Source organism: Cupressus sempervirens, chromosome 7, assembly GCF_028749045.1.
Source record: "Cupressus sempervirens isolate cs-2001-9-10 chromosome 7, ASM2874904v1, whole genome shotgun sequence".
Classification (NCBI taxonomy): domain Eukaryota; kingdom Viridiplantae; phylum Streptophyta; class Pinopsida; order Cupressales; family Cupressaceae; genus Cupressus; species Cupressus sempervirens.
The window spans coordinates 854,075,913-854,090,710 of record NC_143124.1 but is presented as its reverse complement, the minus strand read 5'-3'; the positions used below and the strand labels follow the sequence as shown (position 1 = coordinate 854,090,710).

General features: G+C 34.7%; 1 protein-coding gene across 1 annotated transcript in view; it reads right to left on the bottom strand.

Annotated features, from left to right (window-relative positions):
* The window catches only part of LOC149550127 (uncharacterized), a 63,173-nt gene continuing 48,375 nt past the window's right edge, over positions 1-14,798 (bottom strand). The window contains exon 6 of the mRNA XM_089793252.1: positions 1-439. Within this exon, the coding sequence (XP_089649378.1) occupies positions 410-439 (30 nt within the window). The 3' untranslated portion in view covers positions 1-409. The remainder of the gene's footprint in view (positions 440-14,798) is intronic.

The following is a 14,798-nucleotide window of genomic DNA, read 5'->3' as shown; positions in this document are numbered from 1 at the left end:
TAATCAAGTAATTCTTTATTTATATACATGCAATCCAAGTCATGAAATAATCTCATAATTATAAATCCAATACCCTTGAAACTAACACATGCATGAAATAGACATAAAAAGAGTTTGGTAAATATAATGTTAAAGCAAACAATGGGTAGTATGTATATAAGGAGTCAACATGTTACTTGATTATACCTACAATCATACCTATATGTATACGTACATCTATATACGTATGTGATTCGAAGAGAACATATGATTTATCATTTTCCTCTATATGTGCATGTAGGTGGGTGTATCATCGACGTAGCAAGGTGATCACACACACACGCACGTGTGTGTGTGTGTGTGTGTGTGTGTGTGTGTGTGTGTGTGTGTGTGTGTGTGTGTGTGTGTATTCTCATTCCTTGAATCTCGTTTAGCAATGATTTCTTTCCTTCGTCTGCTCCTACAACCACCAGTGCAACATTTTCACAATAATAACAAGTTCCTTCATTTAAATCAAAAATTAGAATATATTAATTGATAAATGTAACAACGGCTAACTACCATTATCAATAAATAAGTAAACATGATAAATAGTTAATCAATTAGCAATACACAAGATTTTAACAAATCAATTTCACATGAAATAAATGGTTAACTATAATTTCTCTTTTCACAAGACCATGACATTTGATAGTTTTAACCAATCATTGCAACGACTATAAACTTATTTTAATTAGGTCAAAATTTGGTATGTAATATACCCTCCCCCTTATGTTTTCATCGTCCTCAATGAACTTTTACAAATAAAATTTAAAAAGTACTTATGTAATCACATAATGTTTTAATTTGAGTTGAGTAATAGAAATCCACAAAGTCCAAAGAATACATGCATGCAAGAACCGGTCACAGAGAAGAAAAAAACAAAGAAGAGACAAAGGTTTTGCTCTAAAAATATGCAAATTATATTATCAAACTGAATATCATAAGAGATGCTTCCAAAAGATCAATCATTTTAGGAGATCAAAAACCTAAAAAGGAAACACTGGGAGATAAATGATATTTAATAATTACTATTTAATTATTAAATGGGAATGTAAAGTGCATAAAGTGAAATCTTAAGAAGGGAGTAAAATTAATTTAATAAATTAAATTAAATTAATTCTTTACTTTAACATCCCCCTAAGATGAACAACAATGCAACTGCAAACAATGCTAAAAGAGCAAAGAAACTCCAATGCAATGCTAAAAGCAAACTTGGGTCCTGGCAACAAGACCTGATGTGATACCCAATCACAACCAAATCTCTATGAAATGGAGAAATAAAGAAAACCTAGTGGAAAAAATCTCTACTCCAAAAAAAGATAGCAAGAACTTGAAAAAAATGGAGTAGGAAATGACATAAGATCACTATATATCAACTCCAGTGGTGCCTTAGCACGTGTGGATCTACCTGTCACAAAAGGATCTTTGTGATGTTTTCCAAGTGGACAAACTTGACAGACATTGTCAGTACAAGAAATCTGAGGTAGCTCAATCACTAACTCATGTGTACTCATCTGTTGTAGATATCTATAGTTGACATGGCTAAAACGCTCATGCCAAAGTTTGCTCAATGTGTTTGCAAGAGCAATAAGAGAAAAACCTATAGAATCGGAGCTCTCAAAGCCATCAAATTGATGTGAGGTTGAAGATCAACACTCTCAGTAGCAACAACCAAGTCAAGATCATGGACATCTCAAATAACCACATCATGTGGGGAGAACACAATTGTCTTTCCAGAGCCAGAATGACAAATATGAAAGATAGACAGGAGGTTTGTAGAAATGGTAGAAACCAACATAACATCCTGTAGTGAACCACCTTCTAGAGAGATAGTTCTTCAACCTATGACTAAAAGCTATGTAGAATCACCAACTCCAATCTGTGTAGTAACACTCTGAGCGAGGTAACCTAATCAGCTGAGTCTGTCATGTGGTGGGAAGCCCCTGAATCAAGAATCCAAGTAGTTGTAGAAGATAAAGCTCATACAAAAAAAGCATGTCCTTTCCCTGAAGTAGCAAGTGGTGGCTTCGGAGAAGCAATACTGTGTTGTTGCATGGCCTCCTCTAAAGCCTGAAGATGTTTCCAACACTTGGAAATTGGATGTCCTTCCTTCCCACAATAATTGCAAGGATCACCTATTTATTTCTTACTCTTGGAGTAAGACTCAACAGACTTAGAAGATTTACCCTTCTGAGAGGGTTTTCGAGCATCTAATTTAGGAATAGGTTTGGAGGAACTCTCACTGACTACTGAATATGTCTTGTGTTTCGGTCTCTGCTTCGACTTCCCCCTAGATGTTTGAGCAACCACTGTATGTGTCTTTGAGCCTGTAATAGTATCCAACTATGTAAGCTTGGACTTCTCTCTAGTCAAGCGATCAAAAAAGACCTCAAAAGTGGGCATGAAAAATCTAGGACCTAAGGCATCCATAGTGGAATGGAAGGTAGAAGAGAAAATTTGAAAGTTTCCTCAAAGCTTGGAGAGAATCAGGTAGATGCACTCCTTATCTTCTTCTCTTTCTCAAATCCCAGTAATAAAGTTCTCTATTGTTTGAACCTCATAAGAACGTCCTCAATAGAGGGGAAAGCGTCGGGTACAAGAGAAGTAAGCTCTGCCTCAATCTGAAGTGCTTTGAACTCGTTGATGGTGCCAAACAAGAGATTAAACTTGTCCCACATTTCTTGAGTGGAAGACTCATTAAGATGAAACTGTAAGTTGTCTGAAACACTCAAAAAAACAAACACATGACTTCTTCCATCTTATTCTTGTGTTGCAAAGTCTGGTATTGACTATTAAAAACTAGGTGCATTATATCTAGACAAGACCACAAACCCTTAGAATGGAGAAGTCGTTGCATATGGGATTTTCATGTATGATAGTTGGGTGGGTTTAGAAGTACTAGACAAAAAGAGGTCTTAGCCATTGTTTTAAGAAGGGGTTTTGAAATTTTTAATATGTTGATATTATTACAGAAAGTAATAATAAAAATACCCCCACAATGCAAAAAAATTGAACCCCAGCTTGTAGAAGGAACGTGTATTCAAGAAAAGAGCAAAAAATATTTAGATATGTATCACAAATACTTGATATAAAATAGGTGAAATGACAGAAAATATTTGTGGAGCTTTTTCCAGATCGAAAAATGGAGCTCCAACGAACAAGTTATGCCCCCTGGAAGATGGAAGACATCATCAAACTTCAAGTGCAAAAAAAAGGTACCAAACTAGAAAAAATTCCTAAAAATACCTGTAACATTTTCTCTCTCTTAATCATTTTTCCGACGCTTTTTTTGGATCAAAAAAAGACCCCTATACTCTCAAGTTATCACCAAAAAAGTGACAAGGCCCTCAAAATGATAAAAAGAAAAATTAAATCCCCAAAAAAAAATTATTAGGGGCTAAAAATGGCCCTCGACCCCCACATGACAATGGCTTGGGTTGGGAAGAGTAGAGGATGCCCGACAGCAATGCTCAAGAGAGGTAGCAGTAGTCCCAAAGCTACGTGGAGCTAGTGGCTTGGTGGAGCCACAGCTAAGCCTAGGCGAACAACAGTCGAAAAGCTGCAATAGTCAGGATGACCACTTGGGGTTACCGCAATAGTTACTAGGATTGCTAGCGGTTTCGGTAACCACTTGCAATTTTTTCAAATCGTCTATAAGCCAAAAAGGTCAAAAAAGCACAAACTTTGATATATTTTTTGTGATTTTTGTCTTGTTTTGCATGTCAAAGGTCATACAGCCCTAGTATGCAAAGAAAATTGCTCCAGGTCAACATTGTCCAAAATTGAAAAACTTTATATGAAAATAGGGGTTTTGACACCTTTTGAATCCAACTGTGAAGACTATTTGGCCTCAAAGTGCTCTAAATATCAGATAACCCCCCATTTTCACTAAAACTACCTAAAAAACACCAGATATATTATGTCAAACCCTCGTTCTTCTTTTTCTCCAAATACTAAACAAGCTACAGCAGCTCTGTCTCTAATACCATGAAAGATTTGAGCAATAAAAATCCACAAAGCCTAAAGAATACCTACATGCAAGAACTTGTCACAGAGAAGAAAAAGCAAAGAGGCAAGGGTTTTTCTCTGAGAATATGCAAATTATATTATCAGACTAAAAAGAATAAGAGATATTTACAAAAGATCAATCCTTATAGGAGAACAATAACCTAAAAGGGAAACCTTTAGAGGTAAATGACATTTACTAATTACTAATTAATTATTAAATGGGAATGCAAAGTGCATAAAGCGAATTATTAAGAAGAGAGTAAAGGTAATTTAATAAATTAAATTAAATTAACTCTTTACTCTAACATTAATCACAACAAGGGGAAATTTCTTGAAAATCTCATTGTGGTCTTCCCAAATAGCGTTATCTTTAGCATGTTGGTCCCATTAGACCTTGCATTGGGTTGTCTCGATTTCGTAAGTGGAGCTTATGCACCTTGAGTATTCTGAGTAGTTCTATTTCCACCACTCCTAGGTCTCATACTTGTAAAAGATTCCAATCAATTATATGTTCATGATGAGTCACATACTTCTTAAGATATCACACATAGAAGATAGCATGCATCCTGGCAAGGCCTGGAGGTAATGTGATTATGTAAGCTATCAGGTTTACAACCTCTAACACCTCAAAGGGTCCCACATATCTTGGGGTTGATTTGGCATTCTTCCCAAACTTAATGGTATTTTTTTGTGATTTAACCTTTAATAGAACCTTTTCTGCTACTAAGAATTCTCTAAGTAATCTTTTTGCATCTACATAGCTTTTCTGCCAATCATTTACTTCTTTCAACCTCTGACAAAATTGAATTACCTGTTCTTCCCTCTCTTTTAGCATTTCTGGCCAAATAATAATTATGTCTTCAATACGATTCCAACTTGCAGAAGTTCTACATTTATGACCATATAGGGCCTCAAAGGGTGCCATCTTAATAGCAGATTAATAGGAGTTATTATAAGAAAATTCTACTAAGGGTAGGTACATCTCCCATTGGTATTGTCGATCCATGCAATAGACTCTTGAATAGTCCTAAAAAACCTAGTTTACTCTTTTTGTCTGGCCATCAGTTTCTAGATGATAAATAGAACTAATATTTAGTTTGATTCCCAAGGTTAGAAATAATGTTTGCCAAAATCTAGATGTTATCTTGGCATCCCTATCAAATTTAATTTTTTTCTTGGATTCCATGGAGTTTGAAAATTTCTCGCACAAACTTGTGAGCAATTTCTGGTGCTCCATCGATCAATTTACCGAGTATGAAGTGAGACACTTTGGTCAATCTGTCCACTACTACTAGAATGGTGTTGTGTCTGTTTTGAGTCATGGGTAACCCTTGTATGAAATCCATAGTAATTATTTGTCATTTCCATTCAGGTGTAGGAGGCCAATTGAGTAATGATGCTTCGCCTTGACTCTTTGACACTCCACACATCCAGCTACATAATTTGTTATTTCTCTTTCCATTCCCTTTCAAAAATATAATGGTTTCACTCCAACATGTCCACAATAGGGGGCTATGTGGAATTCTTCTAAAATCATTCTTCATATTTCCAAAAATTTGGGTATGTGCATGTTGCTTTCGTACTCAATAACCTGTCCTCTTCCAATTCGTAATCTTTTTACTTGGGATCCTATGGATCTCTAAGAAGTGTGTGTTTGATCTTAGTATAGAAATCATCTTGTGTCAAATATTGCAATACTTGATCTTTAAGCCTAATATTTATGATGGCCATAGCGAAGATATGTCTTCGCTAGCTTAAGGCATCTGCTACCTTATTCTCCTTTCCCTTAGTGTAGTTAATTCCAAAATCATAACCTGCTAGAAATTCCAACCATCTCCTTTGTCTGGCATTGAGCTTAGGATGAGTAAAAATATACTTCAAGTTGTGGTGAACTGATCGAAGTTCAAAAGGTTTCCCAATCAGATAATGTCTCCACATTTGGAGGGCATGCACAATGGTGGTTAACTCTAAATCATGCGGGCATAATTTTGTTCATAATTTTTCAACTTCCTTGACTCATATGCAACAACTTGATCCTCTTGCATCAATACACCTCCTAATCCTTCCCCGGATGCATCAATTATAACCACAAATTTATCTTGGGGATTTGGTACTCTAAGTATTTTTCCAATAGTTAACTTCTCCTTCAGATACTCGAAGGTTGTTTGACATTTTTTAGTCCAAATGAATTTCTTCCCTTTTCTTTGAAGCAAGGTGATAGGGTAGTCTATCCTAGAAAAATCTCTAACGAACTTTCTATTAAATCCTGCTAGACCCATGAAACTCCTAACCTCTATAACATTCCTTTCGCTTTCTCCCTTATTTCTCATTCTTCCATATCATTTCTGTTCTTTCTCAAGTCCTCAACCTTAATTGCAAAATCTCAAATCCTTTTCTTACACATCTTTTGAGTTGCATGGTAGATATCTAGTGTGGTTCGATTTCATGCAAAACTCCCTTGATACTTACAAGATTGCCTTGATCATCCAAACATTATGTTGTCTTGGCGAGACAATCAACCTCGGCCTTTTGTTTACTAAGCCAATTGATGCCTATGATGATGTCATAGGACCCAAGAGGTGCTACATACATATTCAATTTTGTAGAGAAATTTGGGAAGTGAACCCGAGCCTTAAACAAACACTGCTCTACCTTAGCCCTTGACTGATTTGCATACTCGATTGTCCATGGTTTTGCCATAAAACTAGACCTTTTTGGAAATCTACTTAACAACTTTGGGGATATATAACATTCGAAGGCTCTTATATCTATTAATATAGAAATAGGGTTTCCATAAATCTTACCCAAAGATCCAATTAGATCTAGATGTTGTTTTGCCTGCTAATTGTCTAGTGTTGCATGAATCCTCTATTGGTAAACATTCTATTGTGGCGATAGTGTAGATCGAGGTGGTTCATTGGTGTTCAACTTGCTAGGGCACTTGTTGCTATAGTGATCCCCACCACAATTGTAACATCATGATGGTGGCCTTTTCTTTTCATTTCCTTTATTGTTCCCATTCATATTGGAATTACCTTTGATTATTCATTATCATTTCCTCTTGGTTTTGGTTTATTGGGTTTGAAGTTCTTAAATTGCTTTTTGTAAGATCTTGAATTTGTTCACTTCGAGTTCCAATTAGTTTTTCTTTTATTATCCAGGATAGAATCATCTCTTTTCGCTTTATGTTCATGACGAACAACTTAATTCTAGGGCTTCCTCCATGGTTCGAGGAGTAAGAACATCTATTGCTCCTCCAATCCTATTATTTAATCCTATGATAAACTTTCTAACTTTTGGGTTTTTGTCTTGCTGATACAGATGTACATATTTCAACAAGTGAGTGAATTTTTCCTAGTATTTGTGTACAGACATATCCCCTTGCCTAAGGCTCTAGAAGTCCAACAGCTTCTGGTTGTAGAAGGTTTGAGGTAACCCTCGATTCTTAAAGATTGTTACGAACTTGTCCCATGTAATTTCAGTTGTCTTGATATTCAGTTCTACCTTGGTGTTTCCCCACCAAGTAGCTGCTTCACCTAAAATATGATATAGTCCCCAAACTACTTTTGAAATTTCATAGAAATTCCTAATCTCAAATTATTGTTCCATTTCGGTTAACCAGGCTTCTACATCCTTTCTGGATTTGGAACCAAAAAACTTAGGAGGTTTGATCTTTTTGATATCTAAAGGTAAGTCATTAACTTTTTCAAGTTTCTTTTGATTCTCAGTTTGTGTGAGTGAGGCTTGATCATTTATTTCACCGTATCTAGAATATTCATCTTCTGTTCTAGAAGGCGAGGATTCCATCTCCTCTTAACCTCGCCCTATCGAGGTTGCCAAATCATTGATTTTATTTTCCTTATTTTCTATCTTTTTTTGCATGTCTTTCAAAACCTGAAGCAGCAAATCCCAGGGAAAGGGTGGATTGTTCTCATTAGTAATTCCATTGTCTCTGGTGTTCCCATTACTGTTCATGTTTCTTATTTTAATTGGCCTGAAAGTAAATACAATGTTCAAGTCAATTTCCTGTTCATACTCTCCCCCTTTTTAAAATTAAAAATTAAAAATTAAAACTAACAAAAACACAAGAATAGTCAAGAATTTTGCTAGTTGCTTATTTATTTACTTAACTTCTTAGCTACATTTGTAGTAGGTTTTATTTACAAAATTTCCTCGTGTGAGGGTATTACAATGAAATACAAATTTATGTCCTCTTCTGGGGTTTCCTGTTCAGTTTCAAGTTTGTGCATATACCGCACCATCAAAGTTTTGTGAAAGAGCATAAGGGGGTTAGTCTGACTGGCATTCCATGCTTTGATGAGTTTGTCCCTATTAGTTGCCTTCCGAGCAAGAGTCCATCTGACCCTTTTCGTCTTCATTTGTTGCAATGTTTGTGTTAAGGTTTCATCATCCCGGGGCATGGAACAATAGTAATAGTCATACTTTGGCATGTTTTTAATCAAGTAGAAAAATATGGGATGTCATGCTTCCTTGCGAGGAGTATATACATCTTGCTACATTTAGATCTAAAAAAAATTAGGTTTACCAATTTTCTAAGTGATGAGCCCGAGCTTCAATGTTGAACCCAATGCTCTGATACCATATGTAACATAAGAATTTTTTTTAAGTTAAAAATAGATGATTTTCCCCTAGGGTTAGGTCTCAAAGTATTTTCCCTATACTATATATAGAAAATTTGTGCCCTAGAATTTATAACCGTTAAATGATCACATAGAGGAAATGGGCATATATCTACATCAAGAAAATATTATCATGATAATGGCTACAACTAAAGATAACGTATTCTAATCAATCTATAATCATTTGAAAGAAATTGCAATTCTAATCTAAGCCATGTATATTTATTTGAAAGGAAACTAGAAATGAAATCTATTCTGATAAATTAACAAGGAGATAGATATGAATTCAGATTTCATACATGTAACTGAAATAATTGTCATTGTGTTGATCAAGCCTTGGCTTTTGGAGAAGAGGAGAAGCATTGACGTAGGCTTAACCTCCCAACCACAGACATTATATTATCCCCACACAATCTTTAAACAAGACAGGCCCTCCCTACCTCGAGTTAGGCTCTAGCGACTATAGTCCAACCATCCAAGCTTACTGGTGTTAGAGTGTCCGCTCGGCAATAGACCAGGTTGAGGATATTCCTCCTCCAATTATTGCTCTATTAGTTGGCAACACTAACCTCTTTGTGATAATATTAAATAAATAAAAAAAAGGCAAACATGTCTCTAATCAACCTTGGCCAAGGATTTAGATGGGCATCAATTAACCCAATCACCACTGCTCGACTTAACAATAAAGTATAACTTTGGACATTCATGAGCTAACTCTTTTTAATAGCTTTCATTTCAAGGAAATTTTGCCAACTATGGAAGTTTTGATCATATTGTATTTATTTTATTTCTTGCAGGGAACCTCTCCTCTTCACCCATTAGCTAAGGCTTCATTAGCCTCAGTGAGTCCCTAAAGATTTATCAAATTCTTTGAGATCCTTTCACATGGTCTCATAGATTAATAAGAAAATCCATATTAGAGGTACAACGTACACCCGCATGTACATTGGTATACTACACAGTGTTCAGAATTTATAATAGAACTCTCACGAACTAGGATCAAGAAAATGGATCTGATCATAAGCATAAATCTTTCATGGCTATAGGATCAGCCTGCTAGTCTAAGACTCTAAAAATATTTGCATATTTGTCAACCGCATATAATACTGTCGTCTAAGGAATATTAACAATGTAGTTCAAATGATCAAGGAAATAGTAATCATAACCTGAACATATAGCTAAGAAAACAACTTAGCGCAAGCTCCACTCATGTGAGAAGATTATTGTTTGTGAGGTGTTGTGTATAGAATTTTTGGGAGAATAAAGAAAGAATGGTGAGGAGTAAGAAATGCTTGCTTTGTGGTCTGCTTGTGCGAAATGAACTTTGAATGAATGGCTCACCCGCACCTGCGGTGAGATATAGCTCTGCTATAGTGGTTGGTTATCAAGATCGCTAGTTCACAAAGATTACTTAGTTTATTTTTTAAAAGCTTGTCAATTATAAGAAATTAACGTCGGCTTCTATTGGTCGCCGAATTGACAAGGAGGAAAGAATAATATGAAGCTATTTAGTTCGTGGTTTCACTTTAAAAAATTAAAATTGTGTGTGTGTGTGTGTGTGTGTGTGTGTGTGTGTGTGTGTGTGTGTGTGTGTCGAGTCGTACATATATGCATGAGAATACCTTCAATCATACACGTATACATACATCTATACACCTATGTGATTCGACATATACGCATGAGATTACCTACAAACGTACATGTATACATACATCTATATACCTATGTGATTCGAAGAGAACATATCATTTATCATTTCCCTCTTTATATATGTATGTATGTATGTATGTATGTATGTATGTATGTATCATTCCTTGAATCCCATTTAGTAATGCTTTCTCCCCTTCGTCTGCTCCTACAACCATCAGTGCAACATTTCCACAATAATAACAAGTTCCTCCATTTAAATCAAATATTAGAATATATTAACTTATAAATGTTAACAATGGCTAACTACCATTATCAATAAATAAGTAAACATGATAAACACTTAACCAATTACCAATACACAAGATTATAACAAATCAATTTCACATTAAATCAACGGTTAACTATAATTTCTCTTCTCATATGATCATGACAATTGATAGTTTTAACTAATCATTGCAACAGCTAAAAAATTATTTTAATTAGGTCAAAATTTGGGATGCATGAGATGTATACAATCCTTTGACCCAATCTATTGTCCACAATTTGACGTCACAAAATTGAGGCAACACTACATAATTTTATCATAAAATCGTAGGCATACTCTCCTTGTTTTAACATATTGGTAAAGCCTCATAAATGCAATTCATTATTCCTAAATTATACTCTATTACTTTATTATTGCATTTTGTTTGAAGCTTTCAATCAAGTTTAATCCCCAAATATTTGTGAGAAATAGTTCTTTTTCTCTAGTTGCAAACACTTTATTTTTGGTACAACTTTCACATCTTTTCTTCATTTTTTTAAAAAATTTTTGTAAATATATTTCGTTCTTTTTTTTTCCTATACTATGATAGCCCTTGCACTCCCACTCATTTCGGTTAGAATTTTTATAATAACTGGGAGGGGGGATGAATCAATTATACAAGATCCAAATGTAACAATTGAACAAACAAACACTTAAATAACTTCAAATCTCAACATTTGCTAGCTCGATCTCTATAGTAAACTTTCAATAAACATAAACTAGCAGTACATTGTCCTTAAACACAACACACTTGTAGAATATAAATATTAACAATAAATCGCCACAAATAATATCCACACAAGTTTGACACTAGGATATAACGTGGAAATCTAATTTGGGAAAAACCAACAATAACATGTCACCAATCTTTCACTCTTATGAAATGAGGTATGTTAGGAGCCAACCCTATTAACAGATACAAAATACACTATTAAATGTGACCTTGTTAAAGGATTTAATAACCCTATTACAATTGGCTTTGTTTGAGGACTTTAGAACATTCCATTAGAATGCCACCTTGATTAAAGGATTTACATACGAGTGTTAGGTCAACCTTGATTAAAGGATTTCAAACTGATGCAATGGTTAGAATGTACCAACAGATTTTGATTTAACAAATAAAACTCACTTTGCAAATACAGATCTTAGTTCAGCTCAGAAGTTGATCCACTAACAAAGCTTCATTGTCATCTTAGTCTCTGATTCGCTTGGCAACCCTTCAAGCAAACCACTTCTCATCTTCTCAACTCTTCTCAGCCTTTTGCTTAAGTTCATCAATCAATAGCATCAACAACTGCTCCAACTTTCAACAACTTTTTAAGATCGGCCCTTGTACCTCCTTAAATAGGTAATTTCGATCTTTTGCCACTTAAACACTACTATAAATCTTAGGGCTTAAACACCACCGTAGATCTTAGGGTTACAATCAGATTCAACACATACAATGAATTTGTCCACCTTCTTGTTCATCATTTTCTTTTCTAGAAACTTCTTCGAACTTCTTCGTGACATCTTGCATAGAAATGTGCAAACACGGTTTCCCTTGATTTAAATGTTTTAGGTCATCCATCATTACCTTCAACAAGCTTTCCATATTCCAAGAAAATAATTTAAATACCAATTCTCTAGTTGCAAACACTTGATTTAAATGTTTTAGTAGCAAAAATAAAATAAAGTAGAGAATTTCCATATTCTCTAGTTGCAAACACTTGATTTAAATGTTTTAGTAGCAATCGAGTAGTCCACTGATCACCGAGTGACAGAACATAGTGTTGGTCAAGGGACATTCTCATAAACTGTCAAAATGATGTCCCTCGACCAACACTGTGTTCTGTCACTCAGTGATCAGTGGACTACTCGATTGCTACTAAATTTTCAATTCAGCACATATACTGATGCTCAATCAATACTCATGCTTGGTCAACACTATTTTTTATTGTCTTATATTGTGGCTTGGTCGAAACTAGCATCACTCGGCATATACTTCAAGTTCCTTAATCTTCTGCTCTATTGCTCGGGCAAGCATATGCATTTGATCACATCTTCAAAGCTTTAGTTCAACTATCTTCTCCACTTGCAACATGATTTAAACAATCATTTTATCTTGTCAAAGTCTAACTAATCAAGTGTCTATTGTAGTTTCTTCTTCATAACTCAAACATTTTTTCTAGGTGCTTTTGCCATGACCAACTTTGCAAATCCTCTTCATCAATCACATAGATATGACACTCAAATTAGATAGCAAATTGTCTCACCAATAAGGTTTGACATCAATGACAACATAGAAGTTTCCAACAATTTCAAGCTAACTACTTAGTCCTCAAACAGAGTTGTTTAGCTCAAGTTGCAAAAGGAAAGGTGGAATTTTTCAGGGAAACAACGTTTCTTGATTAACAATACTTCAAAGTAGGACTTTTTATAGGCAACTATATGAAATAAAATTATTTTTCATATTTAAAGTGGATTTTGACATCCATTTTAAAATTTCAGCTCATTCTAAATTTGATTTGACCATAATTTTTAATGTTTTATAAAAATTAATTTTTTTTAAATCTATTTTCATGTTACTTTATTGAAAACTATAGTTATTAAAATTAAACAAGATCTGTGACATGAGACAACAAAAGATAAAGATAAGAAAATATTAGATTACATGACACCTAAGTACTAAAACAATTTCTACATCCGTAAATAAACGTAACATGTGAACCTATGTGAAAAACGCCCAACTAATATATAATTCAATAATGCACCTTCTCCACTCTACAGAGATGCAAACCGGTTGAAAAATATTGTTAACAAATTAACTCACCGAGCACAGCCTAATTAATGATAAAAAAAAATTCTAGACAATGCTGTCAAAACACCATTGATAAGCTTAAGGGGCTTTCTAATGAATGGTTCATAAGGCACAACACTTGGTGAAGGTTTTGCAAATGGGGTTGCAAGCTTTGGGTTTAACTATGGAGGAAACTCTGTAGTTAAGCGCGCTCGGGCTGGAGTAGTACTGGGATGGGTGACCTCCCGGGAAGTCCCGGTGCTTCACCCCTGTGAGCATCACCTAGATCCAATGAGTGCTAAGTGTTCCATTTATTCTCATGAGAGATGGATTCATGTTGAATCACTACTCATGAAACATGGGTCATCGAGTTTGACTCAAAAATCACACAGTGAAATCCTGATATTCATATCACAACCATTGATAAGTTCAATTGATGTAAACATACAACCACCAAAAATATCATTAAAAGTCTCGCAAATATGGTACCTATAATATTAACAAGCCACCGAAAAAGTGCCAATGCCTCAACTCCACACTGCTATGTTCCACCCAGATGAACAACTACGCTGATAACATGGCTAGAAATGGCCCAAACAAATTCCAACTTTTGATGCATGCTTCTAAACTAAATGAAAGTTAACCTCCTAAAACTCAAATTTCAATATCCAGGAGCTATCGTTTTTACAACTATTCTATTTGTTTGTTATATGAACAACCTTAACACTCTCGTTATTTATAGAAAGTTTACATACATTCTTAAACACAACTTCATGATCACAGATTTTAAGTCTCCATCTGATTTGTGTTGCAATAATTTAACCCACCCACCCTATAATGAGTTTAATAGTGAGGGTTGACAAGATATTGACTGGGGTATATATTTCACCATATTGATATATGTGAGCTTGAAATTTGAAAAGATCGCCCGTTAACATATTTTTTCTTTACACTTAGTTACCAATTCCTTGACTATCAAAAATAATTTCAAGACCACTCCAAAATTCAAATTTGTTCAGAATTTAACAATAGTTGATCAGACCTGTTGAAATTTAAACAATTAAACACTATTTTTCAGAATATGATATACCCTATTTCCAATGCTCCAAACTAAAAATAAGTATAGATGAAACCAACTGGAGTAGCATTAAGCAAGGATGGTAATGATTAGCCTTTCTTAGTTTTGGCAGTCAGATTATCTGCATGAAAAAACTGCGGTAGTATAAAGAAATAGGCCACACAATATGGTAATATGCCCACAGAAATAATGTCCCTGTAAGATGTTTTGTGGGATTCTGATGCATAACGAAAACTAGATATATGTAAGCTATTTTGCTCAAAATATCGGGCAAGAAATAACAGAAGGCTGCAAACGAACATCAACAACCAAGTTTTA